At 46.0% G+C, this 27,071-nt stretch overlaps 1 protein-coding gene across 1 annotated transcript in view; it reads right to left on the bottom strand.

The window, feature by feature from the left end:
* The window catches only part of SLC26A7 (solute carrier family 26 member 7), a 113,152-nt gene extending 86,395 nt beyond the window's left edge, over positions 1-26,757 (bottom strand). Inside the window, exons 1-2 of the mRNA XM_054985706.1 lie at positions 26,268-26,757; positions 2,901-3,011 (exon numbers count right to left, since the gene is read on the bottom strand). Of these exons, the coding sequence (XP_054841681.1) occupies positions 2,901-3,011; positions 26,268-26,460 (304 nt within the window). The 5' untranslated portion in view covers positions 26,461-26,757. The remainder of the gene's footprint in view (positions 1-2,900; positions 3,012-26,267) is intronic.
* Positions 26,758-27,071: the final 314 nt, after the last annotated feature.

The raw sequence follows: 27,071 nt of genomic DNA, 5'->3' as shown, positions 1-27,071 counted from the left end.
GGCACAATTGTGGTGCATGCACTCCCAGAGGGCACGACGACTTTCACTTCCAGAAGTGACATCATTGCACCGGCTGCAGTAGTGCTCTTGCTCTTCCCTTTGGCCTCAAATAGGCTGATTCTCAACGAATCAGTCCTGTGCAAAGTGTGGGAGCATTCCTGCAGCCAGCACAATGATGTCACTTCCTGAAATGACAGCATCGCATGGAGGTTGGGAGTGTGCACACACACAAAGCAAGAAGGTAAGTAGAGTAACAGCACCTCCTTTCCTGCTGCTGAGCCTGGGAGACTTGACAACCCTAACCTGAAACTATATTCACAGCTGGAAACTCCCAGACTATGGTTATAGGAAGTCCACTTTGGGACACACGGAGTTTGCAATGCGTCAATTAGCCCTCATTACACAATCAGTCAATCAATTTGAGTTGTTCTTTTGGGTCAGCAGTTCCATTTTTAGCAGCATAAATGATGCAGCATGAGATAGAAGTTAAGTGGCTGGGATGCAAATCAGCTCTCTGCTGGTTCGAAGCCCACTACTGCCACGAGCTCTGCAGGTGGCCTTGGATATGCCACTCCCCTCAACCCACCTCCCCAGCTGTATTGTGGGGATAATAATAAAACTGACGATTCACTGCTCTGAGTGGGGTACTAATCTGTCCAGAAGAATGATATATAAGCACAGATATTATTGTTATTATTAACCACAAAATCCCTTACAGTTCGGCCAATGATGCTGATGTACAACTCTCAGGCTGAATAATACAAAAGCATCATGTGAGGACCTGGGCGAACCTCTTGAAGTGCATACAAGCTTGCAAAGCTTCAAACTGGAACCAGGGTTACCAACCTTTAGGTGAGGCCTGGAGTACTTCTGGAATTACAATGGATTTCCAAACTACAGAGATCATTTCCCTTGGAGGAAAGGTAGCTTCAGAGGGCATCAAATCCCAGCTGAAGTCCCATTCCAAACTCCGCCTTTCCCAGGCGCTGCCTCCAAATCTCCAGAAATTTCCCAGGACAGAGCTGGCAACCTCCAACTTGCCCCTTTAGTTTCTTGCAGAGATGGGCATGAACCGGGAAAATGGTGGTTTGTTGTGGTTCGTGGTTCGCTGCATTTCACAAACCATGAACCAACATGAAATTGCCCAATTCGCAAACCGGTTTCATGAAAACATCACTTCCGGGGCAGCGGAAAGCCCACCTTTCCCCTAGTTGCCTAGGAAACTGATTGATTGGTGCCAGGCTGTCTGCAGTGTCACACTGAAAAACGAACCAAACGAACCGGGCTAAAAATCATAGCGGTTCATTATGGGTCATCAGAAATGCACTCCAATGAACTGCCAGTTTGTGAACTGAAACACATCCCGGTTTGTGATGAACTTTGGTTCATATTTCGGTTCATGCCCACCTCTAGTTGCTTGTTCTGCAGTAATCAAAGAGCATCAACAAGCCTCCTCCATCAGCCTGCCTGGTCAAGATTACCTATTCCCACCTCTCCTCATCAGGATCCAGACATCCTACAAAAGAGGGTGGAAGACAGAATGAAGTCCCATTATCAAGATACAACGGGATAAACGCAGCAGCTTTTATCTTGTTGGATCTTGATAATGTAGTTTTATTCTGCTGTTATGTGCCTAGTGTGGTGGGTTTTTTTAACTGTCTGTGTGGGATATAAAATATCTTACATTAATAAATGCTTAAATAATGAAGAGAAAAGAGGCCTTTTGTGGTTTTTAGAAAAAGAAGCCCTGAATTGGAATCAGCCAAATAGGAAGCAACAATGATCTCTTACAATTTTGAAGCAGCCAAACATTGCAGTGCTCTTGTTTTATTTGTTTGTTTTTCCACAAAGAGAAATTATCTTTGGCAGAGCCCTGCCTGGTAACATTTTACCCTAAAGCAAATTTATACAGAGTTAAAGTATATAAGTCTCTGGTAAAACACATTTATGGAGGAAGTGTTGGTGCAATATTACGTTATAGATGAAGGGCCAGCTCCAGTTTAATCTTAATAATATTCCCCACACCCAAAAATAGTTTCCTTAAACAGAATAAAAAAACCTGTACATTGCTGTATAGAAAATGAACAAAAAATATTAATGCTGGTTTGAGATGTTACTCAGAGGTGATTCTGTCTCTTCAGAAGTGTAACCCTGGACTTCAGTCCTAAGAACGTTTTTATGGGAGTAAGCCCTACGGAACAAAATGGGACTTCTGCCAAGGCCTGCTTAGGATGGCTCCTGTTGCCTCTGAGGCTAAACACCACTGCCTGTTACAGAGCCTCAGGAGAATCTGTATGAAGCTTTCACAAATGAACAGAGACAGAACAGCTACAAGGTCAGGCGCTCTTTCATCTGGGAGCCAAATGGAACTGATTTTTGCTCTGCCCTTTTACGGGACAATAAGCCTGTTTTTATTGATATTTTATTACAGTTACACAATATAATAGCACAGAATAAAATACAAAGGCTAGAGTTGCCAGGTCCCCTTAACCTTCTGGTAGGAGTGGCGGGGAGACTTGACACTAACCTTACTCTTACTCTACCCACGTGCACATTTCACAGCAGGTTGATTTGCATCCCAAACAAGCCCTATTCAGCCCATTTGAGGCCCAACTCATCCCGCTGCAAAATGCTAGAGTGCTCTCAGGGCAGCGTGACAACATCACTCCTGGGACTGATGTCACTGCACCACCTACGAGTGCATCCAGGAGGTCTGTTGCCCCACCTTCCCGTCTCCCCCCCCCGCCCTGCCCCGCCCCAGCCAGGTGAGTAGTGGTGGAGGATGGAGAGTGGAGGCAGGGAATCCCCCACCTCCACCAAGGGAACAGCAAACATAACAAAAGCAGTCATCAAGTAGACCAGCTTCTTGAACTGGATTGCATGGATTTGACAGCACTTACCTGTGGCGACATGGCGTCCCATTCCAAATACAGCATAAATAATAACAGGGAAAAGAGATCCATATAACCCAAATACAGGATGAACTGAAGACAATACAGCAAAGGCAAGCCCTGCGGAACAAATAAGTGGGAACTGTGAAATAGTGCACAGAATTATATATAATACAGTATGTTGAACTGTATGATAATGCCTTACACCACACCAATATTTCTCTAACCATTTTTCTCTCAGCCTTCCTCCAAGGAGCTCAAGGTGGCACTCACAGTCTTCACGATGAGATGCCAGCCCTGGAGCTGCCAAACCCAGGAGCTTGGGGGGGGGGGATGATCCTGGGGAGGAGGAAGCACAGGCACTGCAACATCGCTTCTGGGGAAATCATCCAAAATTAACAGCACAGCTCTAGAAATTTCACTAGTCCCTATGGTAAACAATACACAAATTAGGGAAAATTCCAATAGCATTGCAGACACTGTGACATCAAAGTCCCCCCCCCCCCACACACACACTTGTTTTTTCTTCCGCTGCTCACTTGATCAAGCACAGACTAATAACACGGGTGGAAGTTCACCCATTGGTAAACCTACTTCACAACAACCCTCTGAGGCTAAAAGAGAGTAACTGGTGCATAGCAAAGTGGGGATTTGAATACAGGCCTTCCCAGTCCTGACAGCTAGCACATGCTGAAATAATATTATCTGTTCCGACCAGCTCCAGCTCTCCAGGGTGTTAGGCAGAAAAAGGTCTTTCTCAACACCATCTAACTGGGGTTGTCTAACTAGAGACGCCAGTTACATCATTATGTAATTATAATATAATTCTGTCATTAAGGCACTTGAGCGCTGTCATATTAAGCGGCAATCAGAGCCCCATTTTTCCAGCTGCCTTTGGAGTGGGAGGTGATTTTAGAGTCCTAGGCCCCTTTCACACTCACAGTTTAAAGCTCCATTTTTGAGCAGTCGCAGTGGCTTCGGCTTGGCACCAATCTTTTCAAACTTCCCAGCAGTTTCGATTTGGCCTCTTGTGATTCCTTTCAGACCTGCTTCGAGAAGCCTCTGTTCAGTTAGGGGCTTTGGGGGCATTGCGGTGCATGTCACCATTTTTTTAAAACTTTGAGCATGAGTAATAACATTTCGACATCTTCTGACCAACAAGGCCCCCCCATGCCCACCCTTCAACCACCCACCCCCACCCTACTCTTCCCGGGGTAAGGCAGGACTTACCTCCCCAGGGGTAAGGTGCGGTGGGGGGGAGCAGACTCATACCCACCCCTGGCTCAGCTGAGACGCGCCGAACTGGGGCTTGGCTTGGGCGCTGGCTTTCATGCTCCCGAGAGCCGCCTCATCCAAGCCCTGGCTGCAGAGCATAAGAGTGTGCGCCCCAGCCAAGCCCCAGCTCGCTGCACGCTTAGCTGAACACAGAGCGAGCTGGGGCTTGGAGGAGGTAGCTCTCGTGCTGCGCAGCCTGGCTATGGAGCACAAGAGCTGGCAGTAATGCAGGAACGTTGCTACATATGCTCAGAGTTTTTTTTAAAAAGGTGCTGTGCAAATTGAAGTTCTGCCTTACCACTGGGAAAAGTGGGGTGGGAGTGGGTGGTTGTCAGGAGGGCTGCAGAGCAGCCCAAAAAAAAGGCGGAAAAGGAGTTCAGAGAGCTGAGTTCGGTGGGTGTGGTTAATTCCACACAAACCAATCAGCTCCCAGGGAAAAGGAGTGGGGGGAGCACTGCAAAACGTTCACATTGGCATTAATCCGGTCAGCCCCGACTGGGCAACTGATTAAAAATTAACATAGTGATATGTCAGCAGAGAGAAAAATCGGGGTAATGGGGAAAAAGAGCGGCGCTGCATCCCATGACTAGCTGGCAAGTGTGAAACCCCCGCAAACATGGGATGCAGAACAGGTACAGACACACTTTAAAATCCTAGTGTGAAAAGTTCCCTAGAGCAGGCTAGTGTCAGCACATGGCAAGGTGGGATACCTGCCAGGGCCCATGGCTTCTGGTGGGGCTCAGTGCTGACTCCCTACACATGCACCTCCTCTGAAGCCTTCCCTCGCATCTATCCACCACCCGCTTGTGAGTGCTTTGTCACCCCTGTTCTCATCTGCCTATGCTGCCTAGCACTGCTGGAGAAGGGCATGTGGGTGGTGCACAAAGCATCAGCATTCCTAGTGACCGTGACAGTGGCACTCCTAACTGCACCCATCACCATCAAGGAAAGGGAGTGCAGGAAGTGGGGGCGGGGCGCGTGCTGGGAGAGCTTGTGAGTGAGCAAAGGGAGGCTGCACAGGCAAGTGGGGGGAGATGGGTGGAAGGGCAAGAAGGGGAGTCTAGTTGTGGGCCTAGCAAGCCCCTGGGCACTCTCTGCCCAGGAGCCCCCAAACCTAGAACTGGCCCTATTCTGGAGGGTTGTTATTGGTATACGCCCTTCTTGCTATAGGAAAGAGTTGTAGGTGATTGTTGGAAGCTGGAACTCTGGGAAGGAGCTGTTTCTATGATTTGGACAGGTGGGGCCTCTCTCGTCTTCTCAGGAGAAATGTGAGCCTGCATTTCAAACCCTTCACACCTTGCCTGCCGTTCATTGTGAGAGGGTGTACTCCAAGGTACAGACAGAGCTGGCTGCTTCCCACATGAGCATCTGTAAGGTGTAGCCCAGTTTTCGGCGGAATGTTCATTGTGCTCAAGGACATCTGCATCCTCGCCAAGCAGGATCAAGCAGCAGCCTTAACGAGTTACAGAGTCATCAAAGCCATCTGAAAACAAATTCTGCCTTAAAATGAATTGCAGTCCGACATTTGTTTATGATCAAGATCCTAATGGGAATAACTAAAAGGACTACATGTTGGGAAAACCGGGACTACTCTATTTGAACATAAAACACTTCTAAAGAAGTCATGTAAGGCACACTCCAGGGGTAACATACCCAAATCAAAGAGGTTCCAGAAGAAATCTCAACAATGTAACATTTAATCTGTGTAAATCTTTGAGTGTTTGAATTTGCTATTGCAATATGGGGCTGATTTACATGGGAGGCTCAAGAGAAGTCTTGATGATTTCTCTTCCACAGCATTTAAGAGTGTGGGAAAACTGCTGAACAGTTAACAAGGAACAAACTGCCTGACCGTTGCTCAGCCCTTACAGGTAAAGGGCATGGTCCAGCCCCTTTGAAACCTTGTTGATTTCCATTGGTGAAACTTAAGTACATGCATCACCCTCCCCTTGAAATCAGCAGCATTTTATTTCTTTATTATTCTCCACAACAGGGACCCAAAGTGGTTAACAAAATGATGGAGATGGAATACACCAAGAACTATAAAAGCAAAAAAAAAAATCATTAAAAGCAAAACAGTCATTCCCTAAGCCTAAGAACCAGTATTATACCCTGAACTATAAGGGAAACTGTTCTCCCACATGAAGAGCCACTTCAGGATAATTCTTTTACTGGAGTTTGAATGAGTGAGTTCTAGCTCTCCATTAAGTAATAAGGAAAACAGAGGCACCAGTAGGAAAAAGGGAAGGGAAGAAAATCACCCATTAACTCAGACGAAGCATTTCATATAATAGCATATTTCACGTCATAATCACAAGAACGGAGTGTGCTACTGTCCTTTAGAAATACTGCCGCCAGCTATTGCTGTGTTCAACATAATACATCACATGTTATAACAGACCTGCCAAGGAGGTGACCTCTGGCACCAGAATTGCAGGTGAATGGCAAATGGAAAAGACCAGGGAGAAATGAATTTAGAACGCAAACACACACACAAACCTCAGTTCTCATTAAGGACACACTAAAGCCAACTCTCAATCCATCTCAGTTTGCTGAGAAGCAAAGTTGAGCAAATCCAGAATTATAAACATTGAGGTAAAAAATCTAAGTGAAAGTAATGATTCATCATCCAGGAGTTAAAGGTCCAGGTCAGGTATGTCACAGTGCAATTAGCACTTTGTACTGAGCCTGGAAATAAATTGGGAGCCCGTGTAGCCTACAGAAAATAGGTGATATGTACTCATCTTGACAAGCCCCATGAACATACTGGCAGCCATAATCTGAGCCAGCTGAAGTTTCCAGAGTGTCTTCAAAGGCATCCCCATATACAGCTTAGAGCTCATTAGTAGGCCAACCAAGACCGCCTAAAATTTCTGAGGATGAAAGGCATGACTTTCGCTGATTCCCATCTCCCCACAGCAATCCTTCAGCCTGACCAAGCTATTCCTGGAGATCTCCTATCCCCCTCAGGAACAGCATTTTGGAGCATTTTGTGCTGCAGCAGGATGGAGGAGGCAGGAAGTTTTACTTAGTGAATGAAGAATCCTACCATCCACAGAAATTTTAGGCAGTATCAGGTCCCAGACCACAACCGCAGTTTACCAGGACCTTATTCGGATGGAGTGTTTTCCCTTAGCCTCGGACAGAGGGGCACTACCCTTTCCCCTAGCTTGACTACTGTCTAAGCTGGAAGTCCAAGCTGGGGCATCCTCCTCGGCCTCCAAAATGCCCTAGCCATGCATGGAGCAAACTCAGCAGCCTCCCTCGACCCAGAAGACCTACAGAAGCCTGGCCAATAGCAGCTTTGGATCAGCCTCTCTCCTTCTATTCCACTTTCTCACCCTGAGGAGGGAGCCAGCAGACAGTTGATTGTCACTTGTCTGGCTGTTAAAGAGCCAGCTCTCATTAAGCAGCTGACTGGCACATGGATCTTTTAAAGGCTGCACCATGGCCTCACTGGGTTTAATGGACATTGGCTCCAACAACTTAGAGTGCAAAGGAGGAAAGTGTCCAGAGACATCACTGTAATTTTTGTATGTAATGTATTTAATTTAGATTTTATTTCTGTTTGCCAATGTGGGCTTTTAAAAATTATTGCTTTAAGTTTAAATGTAGGTCTCCGAGGAAAGAAGGAGGGGTGCTGAATGGGTGAATGGAGTATGAACTGATTGGACAGTAGCTGTGCCCTAGGGGGGTGGAGTGAACTGCAGTTTTTAGTCAGTGCTGAGAGAAAGTTTTTCAGTGACCCTTTGTATATATATAAGACAATTTGAGACAAAGGAAGAGCAAGTGAAAGAATCTATGATTAAATGGGCTAAAAATTTTGGATAAGATATACAAATGGAACAATAGAAAAATACAAGGTTAAAAGGGTTGAAGTTTACATTAAGCTCTAGTCTTAAAGAGAACTTTTATAAGAGGATGTATCATTGGTATATGACTCCAGAGAAATTGTTCAAAATGTATACAGATAATAATGATTTGATGATTTGAGGGTTTGATGAATAAGAAACAAGCGAGCTTTTCTTTGTAAACACAGAGTAAGAGAAAACTTTGTAATCATATTTGTCGCAGAGAAAATCAGAAGCCTCTTTTTTAATTTAGTTTTTCTTTCTTTTCTTTGTTTTGTTATTTCTCTGTTATATGTTATTCTTTCCTTTATAAAATTTTTAATTAAAAAAACTATTCTGAAACCTATGTACTTACTAAAACTCTGCAGTCATCATGCTTACGTTCTTATAAATAAATTTTGTTTGTTTACAAAAAAATCCTCATGTGCTGACCATTCTGTCAAACTATCATCTATAACAAGCTTGCCTATATTACCAGTTAAACCGAGGAGGTCTAAGGTGAAAGCATTTGGTGACAGCAAGGGGGCCACAGAGGCAGCAATATATGGGTCACATAAACACAAGAGGGGAGGTTTTCTCAAAGTAAAAGCCTGGGTAAATTAGAGAATACCTGAAGCTCTGTGTGAGTGAAGAAGGGGAGAATGATGGTTGTGACCAGAGCTCTCCGGAGGTATAATGTAATGTATGGAGAAGCAGGATTAAAGGTCCCAAAGGCAAAGGTTAAAACAAGTAGCAAACCATTGCAGTCACCCTGCCCTATAGATCGAATCTTTGCCATGGTATATAAATGAGGTCAAAAGTTTTGTGCCTGTAAAGGGTTGCCATTTGCCCAGTTCTGGTGGAAAATTGTCCACCAGTGCTCCCTGTCCCCCTACCAGTGCTCAATAGGATGGCAAAGGAAAAGGGAGGAAGGGTGTCGCATGATACTGCAACATCATTTCCAGGCACAAAACCAGAAGTGTCATCACCACATCACACAACATTGTAGGAATCCTCCCAATCTCAATGCTAAGAGAGAGCTCCTGGTGACATCGATTTTTTGGGCCAGACATGACTGTGTGGTATCATAGAATGCTGCACCTGCATGTCTCCTCCCTCCCCAATCCTCCTGCCAGTTGCCGGCTAGTAGCAACCCTGGTACCTACAAAATAAAGCATAGTTTAAACATGCCTAGTTTTAGGCAGGAGTGAAATGGAAACACCTGGTAATCTTAGGACTGGGTTTGGGGAGCCCCTAATAAATGGCTTTGAGATCCTTGGAAGAAGGACAATATATAAATTTAACAAATAAATCCAGCTAAATCCATAACATTGAAGCACGCATTGAAGCATATGAACCCAACTGATTGCAGAAGAATGTAAACAAACTCAGCTTTCTCAGGATGACGCCTCGTGGGATCAGAAAGCCAGCATATTTCAGTAGAGTGTTAGAATCTATAAGGAATGTTCCTCTTTGAAGCCTAAATTGATACACTTAGCCTTCTGGAGTATCAGAAGCTGCTGGACGCAACTTTCATGGAGGCACATGACTCTTTTCCCCAGTTTTTAAGTATGAGTTTGAAGTATGTGCACCAGCAGCCTGAGAAAGACTGCCAAATTCTATACTTTTATGCCAACTCATGAAGTCTTAAGTTCCTTGGCTTTCGGCAAAACCCACAAGCCAAGAACAAGATTTAGAGCTACCTTAGGTAATAGATGGGCTCCATCCCACAGCCCGAGGCTGGAATCCTTTCCTAAATTTATTGATGCTTTTTTTCCCCAATTATGCTGGGCAATTGAAGTTCAAGGGGCATTTTTATGGCTTTGGAAAAACAAGGAGTTAGTGAAAGTTATATTATTTAAAAAATAGCCTTATGGGAATCTGAAGATTAAGAACTAACTTCTCTACCTGGCATGCGTGGTTGTGCTCTTGGAGAAAATGGATGTGATATAGAGGAAAACTTGGAAAGCATTGGTCATCATAAAATCTCTCAGTCCTCAAGCCAGAACATCTGGCCCAATGACTGTTTGGGGGAATCACTAATGTATTAGAAGTAGAGCTATGAACTTTAATCAATTAACCCGTAGACTTGCCAACCTCCAGGTGGGGCCTGCAGATGCCAACATTACAACTGATTTCCAGAGATCAGTCACCATGGAGAAAATGGCTGCTTTGAAGGGTGGGCTCTATGGCATTATATTCATCTGAGCTCTCTTCCTTCCCCAAGTCCTGCCCTGCAAAGGCTCCACCCCCAAATCTCCAGGAATTTCTGAACTGTGAGTTAGCAACCCTATCCTGTGCAATTAATTAATTAATACTTTTATAGAAAATTAATCAGTGGAGCCAGCAACAAGCAACATCTCAGGGCATAGACCTCTTGAAGGCTCTGTCAATATGTAGGCAACAGAGATATGTCATCTCCCTCTTGTCTGAGCCACACATAATAAAAGGCAGTTTTTAAAATTATTGTCTTCCAGTTAGTGTCGCAAACCAGCTGGCATTTGCTCTGTAAGTTAAAACTATTATGACATTTCTCTCTTTTTATTATATTATTGCACTGATAATAATAAGCAAACTAAGAAGATTATTTATTTATTTAATTTATATATTGGATTAATATTTGACATCAATAGCGCAATCCTAAGTGGGGGTGGGGGTGGAAAGTGCATAGGAAGAGGACTAAGGCTTACGTGTGTGCAACTTGCACTTACACAGGCATAACCCTCCCTTCTGCCGGTGGGCGGGGAGGTGCACTACCACGGGCGGGCTGCCACCTGTGGCCACGCTGGGTGGCCGATAAGAACACATAACTGAGGCGCAAATCCCTGCACCAGCACTGGAGGGGGCGGGGTGGGAGATGGGCCGCAAGTTAGTCAACTTCCTAAGCTTCCCGAGGCCTGGAAACAACCCCTGCAGCGGCGGAAAGTTACATCACAAAAGAAGCAGGCATAGCCCATAGGCGCCCACTGAATGGGAAAACTCGGGCCCCTCTTCCTGTGCCCAGCCCCACCCTCATGGCCCAAACAGGGAATAGGATGGTGACTACTGGGCGGACCAATCCGCGTATGCTTCCAGGGTGGGCAAGCCTCCCTCCCCGTGCCCAATCACCTGCCCACGCACCCTACAAAACCTCCGGATGCGCCACTCACAAACTCAGGTAAGTGGGCAATGGCCGGAGGCTCTGGTTGACAGCCTCCTTCCGCAGGGCTTTGTGTGTGAGATGGGAAAGTGGGAACTCATGGTGGTAGGCCGTGAGTACACTGGGGGGATGTAGTGGAAAGACAGGGAGAACTTTGCACCCGCTCAAGGGAAGAAGGGCAAAATCCAGAATATCTGACTGACTAACAATAACCACCCAAGTCCCTTTGCAGGTTTTCTGACTCTGGAGTTCCAGCTCGGTAAGAAGTGAGGGAGCACTGACAGGTAAGGAGGAGCTGGGGTGGCAGCTAACCCGGCTTGCTGATTTGTGCTAGCTGCCCCCTCACCTGAATTCAGGTGAGGCTCAGCAGGGGAGGGGGATGGCGGCAGACCCTGTCTGCCACAGAGGCAGTTGCCCAGAAAACTATTCTTGACACAGCCAATGGGGGGGGGGGGCTACCCATGTGGGTGCTCTGTTCAGATTCCCTCATCTGGGGCCCCTCTTGGGAGAGGAGGAAGTGCGGCAAGTGGTCAGGATGATTGGGTGTTCATAATGCCCTGTTGCTGGAGGGTGCTCAGCCACTTGACTTTCTCATGGGATAAGATCATCCCAAGGCAGAGCGCTGTCTTGCCAAAGGGTCATGCATCATGTGGTTGCAAGCTGCACCTGTGAAGCTGCCACAACAGCTCTCAACTAATGAACATCTTCCCAGACGTTGCAGATTGGACTTGGCCTCGGTCGCACACTGGCCTGGGTCACTTGCAACACATATGTCTGTTTCGCTTGCAGGCAGATCACCACTTGTCCAGGACACCAAGGGGCATGGCTGTCTGCCCAGGGAGCAGTTTACCAAAGCAGCCTGCGGCTTGGCCACATTGGCAGGAAATACTTCTAGAGAACCTCTTCACCTTTTCCAGTTCAATAAAATGTGCTGAAAAACAAGAAACTGCTGTCTGTTCACTCGCTCTCCTGACACTGACCAGAGCTGCATCCACCCCCAATTCCCCATCAGGACGTCTTCTCACACATCCTCGCAAATTTTTCCTCGCTCGGGCCTGGGATTGATGGGGTGGGCTCCGTTGCCAGGAGAAGCAGGTGTCAAGTGGTGTCCATCTTCCTGTCCATCTTCCCTGCCCCCTTCCCTCCCCTCCATGTAACTTAAGGCAGTGGGGTGGGAATTGAAGTGCAGACCATAAATGTCTGGCAGGATGGGGGGAAGGTGCTCCACTGAGGACGTTCATTCTCTGGCAGACTGAGCTGCTGGCATCTGATAAGCCAGGCAGAGCAGAAGGTGGAAGTTACTGCCGGGAGGTGGGGTAAGTAGAGCAATATCTTAGGATTTCCAGGGTTCCTCCTCCGGGAGGATGGACCATCCTCCATTTTGCTGTTTGCGGAAGCAGGGATAGACTTAAGAAATCTGGCACGGGGAGGGGGTGAATGGCAGCCCCTGGAGCAGTTTCTCTGCTCCTGCAGGCTGTCAATCCACTGGAGGGGTGTCACCCTGGACCGGGGCATGGCTCTCAAGGTCCAACCTGCATTCTCACATCATTGTGATGCAGTGATGTGTTCAAATACCGTAAGTCTGTGGGTGCTTTGCACTCCCTTCTAGCCTCTCACGTGGTTTCTAATGGGCATTCCTGTCACTCATTGAAGAACCCGCCCTCCACCTGCCTCTCCAGATCCTGGGTGCTGCTCCCAAGTGCTGCAGGCTTTCTGGTCCCACTTTTCAGGGAGGGAAAATCTGTTTCTCACAGTAGTGGTGGTGGAAGGGGGGATTTGCAAGCGCACCAAGCTGCAGCCACCGGCCTGGCCCTCATCAGAAATGGGGGCTTGACAGGCGAGAGGGTGGGTGTTCGATCTGGACCTTCACTGTTACCTCTGCCCTCCTCCACGGTAGGGATGCCTGCTCCCTGATGGGGGGCTGTTGGTGGGCAGCGGGGATCACAGCATCCTCATTGGCTGCACTGCCACTTGCCCCTTGCCTGCCTGTCAGGGGAGCGCTGTGGCCATTGGCTGGTTTGAGTGGGGTTGTCAGGGGAACGGTGGGCGGGTGCTCCTGGTGGCAGCTGCACCTCGCTTTGCTGCAGTCAGGCACCAGTTGGACTCTCCTACACAACTCCATGAGGAGCAGCGGAGTGGCGCCACATTTACATCGATGCACGAGTGGAGGCGTTGACTCGGGGCTTAGGACTGAGCTGCCCATGATGTGAATTTCTATACCTTTAAAAATAACCTGGTTTTTCCATGGTGCTTGAACATGGCTTTAACTGCAAATGTTCTATATTGATTATTTGTTGAAAAGACAATCTGAAATATAGCCTTTTCTTCCTAAAATGAATGGCATCCATTTATTTCATAGTGATGTGTAAGTTCTTCCTAAAAGCCTTCACAAATATTTTCCTAGTTACCAATTTTTAAAAAATTTAAACAATTAGTCAGATAGGTGCCAGACAGTGTATTTAAAATGTCTTTAATTTGTTAATGAGTCTTTCAGTTACAGAGAAGTTCGCCAAGTGGACTGGCTGCATAGCATGGGAAGTTTCCACACCTATGTAGGCTTCCCTGGCTGGGGCTGGTGGTAATCCAGAAACACTGTGCAATGGAAGCAAGCCATATGGAAAACCACTGAACCAGACATGGCAGCTAATATGTGAGGATTGCATTAAATGTAATGCTGGCAAGACAAAGAACTCACCTGTGGGACTTTCCACACCATCTCAGTTAAACTGGGCTGCTACCCATGCCAAACAGCAACATGTAGTTAGTTAGCATATCAGAGGTCTATAGCTCAGGCAGGTGTTGCACTGGCACACCAATTAATTACATGCCGCTGCCTGGCAGAGGTAGCAAGCCAGTTCAAATGAGATGCTGTGAGGCTGCAAAATCCCTACTAGCCAAATCTGGCTTGGGAAACTCCTGGAGTCTGGGGGGGGGGGGAGTGCTGGGGGAGGGCAGAGTCTGGAGACAGGAGGGAGCTCAGCAGGGATGTGATGCCAGAGATCCATCTCCCAAAGCTGCCATTTCTTCCAGGGGAACAGATCTCTGTAGCCTGGAGATCCTTTGTGATTCCAGGAGAACTCCAAGCCCCACCTAGAAGTCGGTAATGCTAAAGTCCCATTGGTGAGTGCTTTTGCCTCTCCTGCATCACATATGAATCAGGCGTGAGGCACAAGCACCACACCGAGATTGTTTCAGGGAATGGCTGCATGGCATTTCTTTTTGCAGAGCAGCTCTAAAGGGTACTTTCATTCTAGCAAGTGTTGGTTTGGGGATTCTAGTTCCTTTGCATGGTACTTTTTTAAAATCAAAATTTACCCACAATCCACCTTGAGTGTGAGGTTAGTCTAAAGGCATGGAGGAAACTCAAAGTAGAAATTGTGACCAATTAGGTCTACAAGCTATGAGATTGCTGGAGCTCAGAATCAGAGAGCAATCTTAGGAAGGAAGATCAAAATTTGAAAAGGGGTGTTTGCTTTGTTGTAGAGCTTGTGCTTTGCATCCAGAAGGATCCAGGTTCAGTCCCTGGCATCTCCAATTAAAGGAGATAAGCTTCCTAATTATCTGGAACCAGTGGGAAATTTACTGCCCCCAGCCCCAATATCCCACCCCCGAGAGCAGAGCAAAGAAAATGGCCTCAATAGTGAGATGAGGAAAAATTAGGACTGCCAGCCCTGGTTCCAAAAGCAATAGGAAATTTGGGTGTGTGTGGAGATTAGTAAAATGGTGTTGCACAAGACCACAATATCACCTCCAGTTAGGAACCCAGAAGTGATGTCACCACATCACACAAGACTTTAGGATTTCCCCTGATTGTTATGGTAAAATGTACAAGGGTCTGAAACATTCATAGTAGTGGTGGTGGAAAGTGCTATCAAGTCATAGCTGACTAATGGCAACCCCTGATGGGGTTTTCAAGGGAAGAGAATAACAGAGGTGGTTTGCCGTTGCCTGCCTCTGCAACCCTAGTCTTCTTTGAAGGTCTCCCAACCAATTACTAACCAAGGCCGACCCTGTTTAGCTTACAAGATCGGGCTATGCAGGTCAGGGTGGAACATTTCTAGAGTGTTGTCTAATATCACTTCCACATTCCTAGCCAGAAGTGATACCGAGTGCCAGCAGAGGACAAGGAGCACTGGGGGAAATTCCTAGAGTGTCACATAGAACTGACATCACATCCTTCCCAAACTTCACCCTCCCCATGCACCACTTCAAAAATCTCCCAGCATTTGCCTAGGCACTGTTGGGAACCAACCCTGGAGATGAAGGCAACCTCATGTGATAATGAGCCAAAAATTTGACTTTCTGTCTTTTTTGGAACCAAATGATATGAGATGAACAGTTTCATGTCACTTAACTTCAACATCTTTTTTGCTTTACAAAATGCAGCTGCATCAAAAATAGCCCATCTGCACACTGTTTTTGTCACAAAAGAGAAAAGATTCAGCTACCTGTTGACCAGATTTTGGGTGTGTGTGTGTGATTTTTAACAAGAAAATAGAATGAGAAGAAAGGGTTACAACAAACCCCTTCTCCTCCTCTAGTCTTCCACTTTGATTCGTAGCAATCAGAACTGCATTTTGAAAAACAATACAAGATCAGGGACAGATTACATTATCAATGACATATTTTAAATATCTTAAATACATTTTTCCTAATCTTGTAAGAAGGTCAGAGCTATATACAAAATTCTCGCCTTCTCTCAAGAACACGATGAATTAAGTAAGGCTGCAAGAGAGCCTGTGGACAAAATCGAGAGGGTGCAGAGGAGAGCGACAAGAATGATCAGGGGTCTGGAGACTGAGCCCTACGAGGAAAGGCTGAGGGCCTTGGGAATGTTTAGTTTGGAGAAGAGGAGGTTGAGGGGGGACATGATTGCTCTCTTTAAATATTTGAAAGGCTGTCATTTGGAGGAGGGCAAAGAGCTGTTCCAGTTGGCAGCAGAAGGTAGGATGCGAAACAATGGGCTAAAACTACATGCACAAAGGTACCGGCTGGATATTAGGAAAAACATTTTCATGGTCAGAGTAGTTCAAAAGTGGAATCAGCTGCCTAGGGAGGTGGTGAGCTCCCCTTCACTGGCAGTTTTCAACAAGAGGCTGGCTGAATACTTGTCAGAGATGCTTTAGGCTGATCCTGCACTGGGCAGGGGGTTGGACTAGATGGTCTGTATGGCCCCTTCCAACTCTATGATTCTATGGTCATCTTGGTTGAGCAGAAATTTAAACTCAGCTCCCCACTCCTAGGCTGAAACGCTAAGCACTATTCCACACTTCCTCCCACATCTGACTGAACATCCCCAGACAGTTTGGCCCTCCATTTTCTAACACTCAGGTGATAAACTGCCAATCTGGGACATGTAAAAAAGCATCACAGGACCAGAGTTTCTGGTCCTGGGGGCAGCTTCAGGTCTGCTCCTGTGCGTAAAGCGTGCACGCACACCTGACTGCGGGGCAGCTGGGCAGGAGGGCTAGGAGGCTGCCTGCTCAGACTGCCCCGCACTGCCACCACTGGCGCACGCTCCCAGCCAGGCATGGTGGGTGGCTGGGGAGGCGCATGTGTGTCCTCCCAGCCCTCCTGCTCCATTGCTCCGCGCGCCACCCTGGATGCCTGCCGTGCCTGGCCCACAGCTGTTGCTCCCAGCCTGGGGCGCATGTTGGTGGCAGCGGCAGCGTGGGAGGGCTGAGAGGCCGCAGTAGCTGCAGGCCAGGAGTGGCAGATGACGGGGCAGCTCGCGGGCAGCTTCCCATCCCTCCCGCTCAGCTGCCCGCACGCTGCTGCCGCCAGCTCCGCAGCGCCCCCCACCCCCGCCCCTGCCCCCAGCACCCCCTGACGCCTCAGCGCTGGAGGTGGCTGCCGGACCTGCCTCAATGGAGGCGCCAGCCCTGACAGTTTATATCAGTTTATATCAGCTGTACATAGAGGAGGTGAGGTTATTAGCAAGAGAAAAACAGTAGTGGATCATTATCCTTCTCCCTGTTCTAGAGCACTGCACTTCTAGGCTTCTTCACCCAGTCCCTTTGCTCCTGACTGCACAATGATGATACCTTCTTAACCCCCCCTATGACATGAGGCAGTTTTATCTGAACTCCATTACCCGACTGTTAGTAAGCGCTGGCCTCTAGAGGCCTTTCTTCTTCATTGGCTTCAAATCCAGTTCTTCTCCCTTCTACTGCCGGGATGCCTTTCCTGTACTTTAGCCCATGCTGCTACCACCTGACCTCCTAGTCTTCCCTTGTCCTCTCAATGCTGCCTCTGAATTGAACTAAATCCAAGATGGAAATCCAGCTGATGCAGCAGTAAAAAAAGTCCTGCTCCCTTCCACACACTAGGCAACTCCCATACAAAACCAATCCTGTCTGCAAACTGCCCCAAAGACAGTTCCATTCATGCTGAATAATGAAGTGAAGGAAGAGTCCACCGCTTTTCCTCACATGCCCTTCTTTGCCCCAAAGGAACAAAAATGAATAGCTTAACACCAATGGCATCATATTCCCATTTGATTAATTTTGTTTGCTTTGTTTCCTCCGTTTCACTGTATATGCAAGAAGGCTAAGCAAGCACAAGACAGTTACAGCCATCCAATACAAAGTCATAGCTGGGCTAGTATTGATGGAAGATGGTTCTTGATGGAAACTTGGAGAACTAGATTTGGCCTCTCAGTTGTCAGCTGGTAGTTCCAAGTCTTCCAGTGACTCAGTTCAAACATAATGAGAAAACGTGGCTTAATTAAACTATGGATGTTTGAGTGCAGGGCAGGCTGCTTCACTAACGATGGTTAGTTAGCATTCATCAAGAAGACCTGAAGCCAGGACTTGTAGTAGGTTTATCAAACACAGTTAGTTTTAACTATATTTTCATGTGATGTTCCAGGGCTTAATACTGATTTAACCCTAGCTTGTTCTTCAGTTAACAAGCTCCCAGGCTACAGAGAAGAGGAAATAAAACCAGCATTTATCAAGGCAAACCAAGATTTAATTGACTGTGAGCCAAATCCTGGTTTCACAAACTAACCATAGTCCAAATAAACCATGGTTTTTCACATCTGAACCAAGACAGTGTCAACACCTGAAAAGTCAAGTGAAGGGTGGGATCTTACTGTTCCCTCTGCTGCTGGTTCGTAGCCTTCCATAGGATCAGCAATGATGGAAAAGGGAAGGCTCCCTTTCTTCGCAGCTCCCTTGTGGCTGGGAAGTAGGCTCAACTAAAACATGATGCTGATGGGCAAGAAGAGCATACCTGCATGAGACTACATGCATCCAGTATCTTGTTTAAAAAGGAATGCTATATGTGCTATGCTAACACAGCAACAAAATGCTCACAGGTCTGGGTTTCTGGTCATCTAAGTCTGCACACATAGTAGCTTGGGGCTCAGTTTAAACAAGAAGCTGGATGGGTGCAATGTTGCACAGAAAGCCCTTTCTTTCCAGCATTGTGTTTGAATTGTATTCTGTAGCAGCAGTATTCAAATGTCACCTGGTTATATGATACTGTCACGCAGAAGGTAGATGGCTACTATCAGCAGGCTGGTGATAATATCTCAGTCTAAAACCTCTCACAGCTTCTCTAAGCAGCTTCACGTAGGTATTGAACAGTGTGAAGTGATCCCTTCCTGAGGACTCTTTGCTGAGATCCCCCACAGATAACATCCTATGGGCCAGAACAGTTATTTTCTAGCACCATCGTCTGCTTTACTTGAAGGGTAGGAACACAGCAACTGCAATTCAGTGCTTCTTCTCTCCAGTCCTGCCAAGCATTGCAGCATGGTACAGTGGTGAATGGTATCAAACACTGATAAGAGACCCAAGAACATCATAACTATAAACTTGTTCTATCTCCAGTAAAGGTCATTCACAATTGCTCCCAAAGCACTTTCTAATCCATTCCTCACTAGCCTTGAAATCCAGACTATTATGTGTCAAACCCACTTCGGCCAAACAGAGGTTCCATTTAACCATGGCGAATGGCCATCGATAGACCTATCTTCCATGAATTTGTCTAATCCTTTAAAAAAAGCAATCTAAGCTAATATATGTCTCTATCTCTATGCAATGTCAGGTTGCAAGACTGAGTTCTCTCTCTGTTTAGGGAATGGGGGGAGGGTAGAAATTCATCATCATTGCATCATCCATTCACTATAATAGAACCAATGAGATAATTCTTGTAATTATTTTCCTACAGTGTTTTTTAAACCAATTATGCCCAGGTGCTTGGTGCATGCATTGCTGTGATTCTTAACAGTAAGCCTAACTAGATGGGATGTTGGGAGATTCATTGTCAGATCTTATCAGTGCCTTCTAGAACTAAATTGCAGTTGTGCCCAGCCCTGATTTGGGCCAGGTCTGCTTGGAGGAAAGAGAGATTTTAATCCTTCTACCTCTGCACTGTTTTGCCTCTCACGAGTGCGTTCCCTTGCTGCTCTGAGCCTCAGAAGGGAAAAAGACAGGTGTTCCTGCTTTCAAAAATGCAGGGAAGATCTGTTCTTGAATCTCTTCTAATACACTTAGTCCAGATAAGACAAAGGTCTTAATGGTGAGATGTCCAGCTAATCTAGTATTGTTAGAGTGGGTACCCCACACACCTCACAAACACCCAAGCTTTTCAGATTCCTGCTATGCAGGCAGGTAAAGGCCGAGAGTCCACCACCCACCACCCGCCTAGCCTCCACTACAACAGGCAGAGAGCCCTGACCCAAATCCTCACAGGGTCCCCTCTCTCCTCTTCCAGAGGCTCCACCAAACAGGCAGCCCTCTCCCTGTATCTACCTCCCTTCACCCATATATATATATATATATATGCTGCCACCATATACACTAGGCCCATTTAATGTGACCAGAGTGTTTGTGCGTGTGTCAGATATTTCCCCTCAGCTAACAACTTCAAGCCAGACAGGGTTGTACAAAACAAAATTTTATTTACATGATAGAACACAAGCGTGAATGGATTTTAAACTAACAAACATACTGGGATTATACATGAAAGGTTTCAAAGTAACGGAACAGGTTTACAGCCAGCTATCTTTCTGCTGCCTCTCTTAGCAGCGTCTCAAACCATTCTCTCCCAGCAGCTTCCAAGAGCCTCCTTTTTCCTCCAATGAACTCTCACTCTGATTGGCCCAGCATTCCATCCACTCCCATTGGCTGTCTCTCAGGAGAGGCAGAGCTGGAGCCAGTCCTCTCTATCATATGTTAAACTCTGTCACCTCCCCTGAAGGGACAGCAGTTTGAGTGTTCTCCTGGACCCAGGTTTGCTAATGATGTTCAGGTAGCAGCTGTGACCAGCAGCACCACCAATGCTTCATTCACCATCTGCAACTTTACTAGAGAATAAGGGTCCCTCCCAGCATTCTAATATGTGCCATTGTAACTTCTAGGATGGACAACACTAATGACTTCTGCATTTAAAAATTATATGGAAACATTAATTACTGCATAGCCATTTGATCTCAGGCCTTCTCTGTGGTAGCACCTTGTAATGATTTAAGTGTGTGTGTTTCTTTAAATGTTTGGTGTGATACAGATGAAGAGTGGGGTGCAAGAGAAGGATGAGAGTGTGAGATGATTGGTTGATGACTGGGAGTATGAATGGAGTGAATGCAGTTTTTAGTTACTGAGTGGAGAGAAAAGATGCGCTGAGCACTGTGGGGCAGAAATGTATACATGTGTGAAATAAATAAAAGTCTTCTATACCTCTTGATGAATGTTCACGGAAGAGATGAGGAGCAGGGGTGGGGGCTTGGGTTTTGCCTACAGGTCCTGATTATGGGTTTCCTTGACGAAAATCTGGTTTACCAATGTCAGAAACAGGATGCTGAACTAGATGAGGCTTTGGTCTGAGTTAGGGCTGCCAGGTCCCTCAGTGGAGGCAGAGGATCTCCTGCTCCAAGTCCCACCACTCAACTGGCCGATGGGGGTGGGAGGGGGGGAAGGCCCCAAGGAACAAGCCTGGGAGCCAAAAATCCTCCCAGGCCAGCACACAGTGGGTGCACTCACGTACTCTCAAATTGGCCCCTGTGAAAAGTGGGAGCATGCCCACTACTGGACGCAATTATGTCACTTCTGAAAATGACGTCATCTTCCCAGGAATGCACACACACAAGATCATTAAGGTAAGTACTAAGTTCCTCCCCCCGCGCTCCCATCAGAAGGGTAAGGGGTACCTGGCAACCCTGGGCTGAGGTAGTGTAGTAAATTATTTCTCTAATCTTGCCTCTGGTATAAAGTCGCAGATCAGTGGCACATACAAGGTGTCATACAAGGTTCAAGTTCAATTACTACAATGCAATATTTGTAGAACTGCCTTTGACGACCACTCGGAAACTTCAGCCATTTCCACACGGCTTACCTTCCCTCGGAACAACCCAGAACATTGTGCAAAAAACGCAGAAGATTGCATTTTCTCGTGCAAGAAAACGCAATCTTCCACATTTTTTGCACTATGTTCTGGGTCATTCTGAGGGAAGGTAAGCCGTGTGGAAACAGCCTTCTTCTGAGGATACCTTTCTTGAAATGCATCTCCCAGTACCTGCTCTGAAAATGAGAACTGTATTTATAAAACTGAGATTGTTTCTTCTGCCTAAAATTTGGTAAGGAGAGCCCCATTTACAAAGAGTGATAATTAGAGGCCCCTATTTTCATGAGGGGGGATTGCGGAAATGTTCCCAGTCCTTTAGGGGACCCTACCAGGTTGAGGATTAAGGGTGCCATCTGCCAGCTTTTGGCAGGCAACCCCCCACCAAAGCACCCCCAGTACTAAAGCATCCTCATTCCTTGCCATCACTCAGGGAACCAGGAGAGAAAATGGAGAGGGAAATGGCACCCGGAGACATCATGACATCCTTTCTGGCTGCATAACCAGAAGTGATGTCATTGCTTCACCACTAACATTTCCCATAAACACTATGGTTTTATCATAGAGTTTCAGGGAAATGCTAGAGTATCCCACATCATGGTGACATCGTGGGATGCCATTCATGTGTGTGTCGACCACTACCCAGTCTCCCAGGGATTGCTGTCGAAGGAAACACTATTGAAAATGCTAGCCCCCTCCACCACTCCTTCCTCTCCAGGAAAGACAACAGTTTGGAACCAAAGGCACACTTCTTCCTATGCTAATTAGCGTTAGAGATTCAGTGTTTGAATGAACTCCCTAGAGGGAAAAATGAGGAATAGGGAGGCCTGACCCAGAGCGGCCCTGTATATCACAATGGATCTAATTAACAAGAAGTACAATCAGTGAAAATGTCATCCTAATTGGTTGAAAAACAAAGAATTTACAGCGTATATGCATGTGTTGCTTATTGAAACATGTTTCTCATTGAAACCAATGCAGCGGACATGAAATGAATGAACAATACAACAAATGAAATGGAAACAAAATCGCACACTCTTAGTAAGAACGTTTAAGCAAATAAGAAAGGAGAAGCTACTTTGGCATGAGAGGGGAGCTTGAAGGTAAGCACTGACATGTGAGAACAGGGCAGGACTAAGATAATAAGGAGCTGGAAGTTGAGGGGTATTCAGACTGGAGGAGTGAACTGGAGACTGAGCACAGCAATTACGCTGGTGATGGGATTTTGGCAGGCAAGATGTGGCGAAGTGGCACACTGGGGTTCCATGGCAAGGGTCAAAGACATGCGCCACCAGTCCTGTCAAACACAAGACGACATGAAGCCGCATGATACTGAATCAGACCATTGATCTAGCAAGGTCAGTATTGCCTACTCAGATTGGCAGTGCTTCTCCAGGGGCTCAGGTAAAGGTCTTTTGCATCGCCGACTTCCTGTCCTTTTAACTGGAGATGCTGGAGATTGAACCTGGGACCTTCCGCATGCAAAGCAGATGGTCTACCGTGGAGCCCAATGCCTATTACATTAGACCCTTCCTTCCCCCATCAAAACCAGATTTTTTTTTCCTGTGAAAAAATGATGGGATATCTTCAGAGTGGAAAGTTTAGTCCTTCAAGACATTTAAAATGTGCTTCCCTACTGTACGAGTACACCATAGCACTAACACTGAAGGTGGTATCAATTCCTTCCTCCTTCTCAGCTTTTCAGTAATCTTTTATTTGTGTTGGAGCATTACACTAGTAAAAAAAATCTAATGTATGAGAAATACCTGTCTCTCTTACCCAGTCCACTGCCTGCGCAAGGGAACAGGGAACAATGCTCCTTGCCAGTACAGCATCTGAACATTCCACAAAGGTAATGGTGGGGAAACAAAACAGGATAGAAACATTCAGACAACATATTTTTGGACAACAGTGTAATCTGAGAAAAGAAATAAACAATACCACTAAGGATTCAAGTAACAACGAAGCAAATGGATTTTCCAGATCCCAGAAAGTGCTTCCTTCTCAAAGAAAAGTTACCTAATAAAAACAAATTGCCCTGAGAACTATGGACTTTTCTTTAATGGAGATTTTAAAGCCTCTGTCTTACATTGCCTGCATGATTTGGGAGATGCTGCAACATGGCTCCTTCCTGGACCACAGGGAGCTCTGGAGCACCTGGGATGAGTTCAAACTGCAATTCTCCCACCCCCACCCCCACCCCCACCCCATTGAATCATCCTGGGATTTTGGATAGCAGCAAAGCAAATGTATCACACACACAAAAGTACCCGAGATGATAGTATGAATATACTTCTCTACTGGCCTAGGGAATGCTGCTATTGCAACAGGTTCAAGACAGACAAGAAGTATTCCCTTTACACAGCAAAGAATTGACTTCTGGAACCCAGAAGATGTGATGATGGCCGTTAGCTTGGATGGCTTAGGCCTCTTTATAGAGGTCTGTCTATAGTATTAAGTGGGATAGGTGAACAACTGCCCTGCTCAGAGGCAGTATGCACCTTTCACGCACTGCTTGCAAGCATCCTACAAGTATCTGGCTGTCCACTCTTGAATGCCAAGGACCTTTGGTCTGAACCAGCAGAGCTTCCTGTCCCCCCTGGTGTCCTTAAACACAGTGCAGCAAGCCATGAATGCCCAACAGAACTTGCCAGAGTCTTGTGGAAGAAACTCTGTGGAGACAGAAACAGTAGCTGAGGTAGTGGAGATCCACCTCCCCTCAAAAACTGCCAGCTGAGGCCACTGCCTCTTCTCAACACCTTTTAAAGCCAGATTTGCTATCACATTTTTCATAGAAGTAAAGACGAAACAGAAATGATCCAGAGAGATAGCATCATCTGATTTTTTTTTTAATTGTCAAATCCAAGAGTTCTTTTGCGGAGATCTATGAAAAAGGCTGGCGAGAAGTGCGAGCAAGCCTTGTCTGTTCTTTAATTCAATGTTTTCCTGGGATTCTAAAACACCATTATTAGCAGGTTTTTAATTGCAATTATTGTATACAAGTGTACCATTGAAACAAGATCCTTTACAGTACTACAGCATTAAGGACTTTAAAGTTAAATCATGACAATGCAGATGTTCCTAATTACTCCAAAAGCACAAATACTTACACACTGGTTGGTTCCAGCTGCAGAATAATTCAATTAAAGGAGGGCTTATAATTTTCAATGCATCAATGAGAATTGGGGTGGGCTGTTAAGAGAATCTGTAAAAGAGTGCTTCCGAATGACCTCAAATCCATTTTGGACTAGGCATTTTATGCAGAATTTCCCTGAACAAGCCATAATACATACATACATACCTACATACATACATACATACATACATACATACATACATACATACATACATACATACATACATACATAATGACTTTACACTTTTTACCTGCGGCCTGATATATAAGCTGGTGGTGATTTCTTCTTACCTACAGCAGCCAAATGGGATTGTTGTTCCATTTGGTTTGTATTACAGTTTTTGGAAATGAAAATGTCATAGGTAAAGTGATACAGTACGTTGCAGGGGAGAAGCGTACCAATTGGAAGACCTAACTTTGGTTTCAGGTTAGCAGCATTTGGCAAGAAGTCCTACTGAGGCACCCAAATCTTTGTGCTTTGTTGGCTGCAGCAAGTAGCCAAAAGGGTAAGTAACACTAGCATTTGTTCTTTCCTGCATCAGAATGATACTGTACATTCATTCATTTATTTAGATTATTTATACCCTGCTTTTCACCCCAACGGAGTCTCAAAGTTGTTCTCATCTCTCCCATTTTATCTTCACAGCAACTTCCCTGGGAGGTAGGTTCAGCTGAGAGAGTGAATGGCCCACGGCCACCCAGTGAGCTTCCATGACAGAATGGGGATTTGAACCCAAGTCTCCCAACTTTGACATTCTAACCACTACACCACTGGCTTTCCATTTTGAGAGAAAAAGAGAAAGGCAAAGACAGGTGTGGAGTTCTTTATGATTTATATAGCATGTGTAATCTGAGAATTCTTGTACCAACCCTGAAAGGGGGGGGGGCAGCACAACCTTACTAGTCTCTTCCTGCTGGCTGCACACCATTGCAACTGCAGGCAGATCAGTCAAAGCAACTCAATCCAAAAAAAGTTATATTTTCATTTCATTTACAGGTAAAGCCTCTTAACATTGCTATATCTAGGAAGGCAATATGAAATGGTAATTCTCTTACATGCAATGGTAGATGGTGCCCAATTTCTATGCTGGATACAGATGTATAAGTGTGGATCAGACAGGTTGCTATTACAGCCTGTTTGCATATTCAAGGCAACTCGTATTGTCCCACCCCCTGGTTACATAGGTTACATAGAAGGTATCTTTCAGCAAGATTTACAGCCCAATCCTATGCATGCTTACTAGGGAGTAAGCCTCACTGACTTCAACAGGACTTCAGGTAAGCATACATAGGATTGCAGCCCAAGTTGCACAAAGTGTGCCCAGGATCAGGTTAATTGCCTCACAGAGGGCCAAGCTACAAGTGACGAATGACACTTGAATGGCAAGTGAACAGATTCACGTGTATTCCTCCCTGTTCACTTGCACTCCACTTGCGCTCCACTTGCGCTCCACTTGATCACTGATCAAGTGGAGCGCAAGTGAACAGGGAGGAATACACGTGAGTCTGTTCACTTGCTATTCAAGTGTCATTCGTTACTTGTAGCTTGGCCCTCAGTACCCAAAGGAGGCAAGGAAAGATGCCTAGCACGAAAGGAACTAGGCAGACTCAAGCTATGCAAGCAAGCAAAGGCATCATCGACACAGTACCTTGCGTCACCTGTTGAACAGCCAGCATCACCCCAGAAATCATATCGGGGACCAGGTCTGTTTTCCAGTTGTACTTGGGAGCCCACTCCAGCACAGGCAGCCTCCGCAGACACCACGCTTTGAAATCTTCACAGCGAAGTGCATGGATCTTCCTCCAGATGGCATTTTTCTTTTTTCTCTTTGATCCTGTCATGCTTATTCCAAACTCTCCCCCTTCCCTTGATAAAGTTCCTTCTTCTGTAGAAGCAGACAGGGGAAACCCCTCTGTAGTAATACGCCCAGGCTGGTATCAGTTCCCACGTACTCTTCAGTTAGGTTACAGTTTTACATCTATAAAAATAGAGAAATACAGTGCTTGCTCTCTCTCTCTCTCTCTCTCTCTCGTTTCAATGTTAAAGGCTGGCTAAGTAGGTTTGCTTTCACCCATACAAAAGTCTACAGGCTCCTCATGTTCAGCATAATATTTTTCTGCCCTAGACAGAAATGTGGACTCAACCTTATGACAGTTTATGATTCTCTTTGCGGTCATACTCCTCCTTATATTCACTGAAGTGCTTGTTCTTTTGGCCTGGATCCAGCATCAAAATGAGGTAGTGCTGGGCGTATGTGGGATGTGGGATGGACTATGCTAATACAATCAGGAAGTACCCAGCTAGACAAGAGTCTCCTTGCCAACCATTATTTTAAAAAATGTTTCTGCCTTCTCTGTGTGTGCAGAAACGGCACAGAACACTTTTTCCTCTGTCCAGGAAGAAAGATTATCAATGCATTAAAAAGTGCTCCGAATCCCTGAGGCTGGCAAAC

Source organism: Eublepharis macularius, chromosome 7, assembly GCF_028583425.1.
Source record: "Eublepharis macularius isolate TG4126 chromosome 7, MPM_Emac_v1.0, whole genome shotgun sequence".
NCBI classification, from domain to species: Eukaryota; Metazoa; Chordata; class Lepidosauria; order Squamata; family Eublepharidae; genus Eublepharis; species Eublepharis macularius.
The sequence above is the reverse complement of the archived record's forward strand: the minus strand, read 5'-3'. Positions and strand labels throughout refer to the sequence as shown.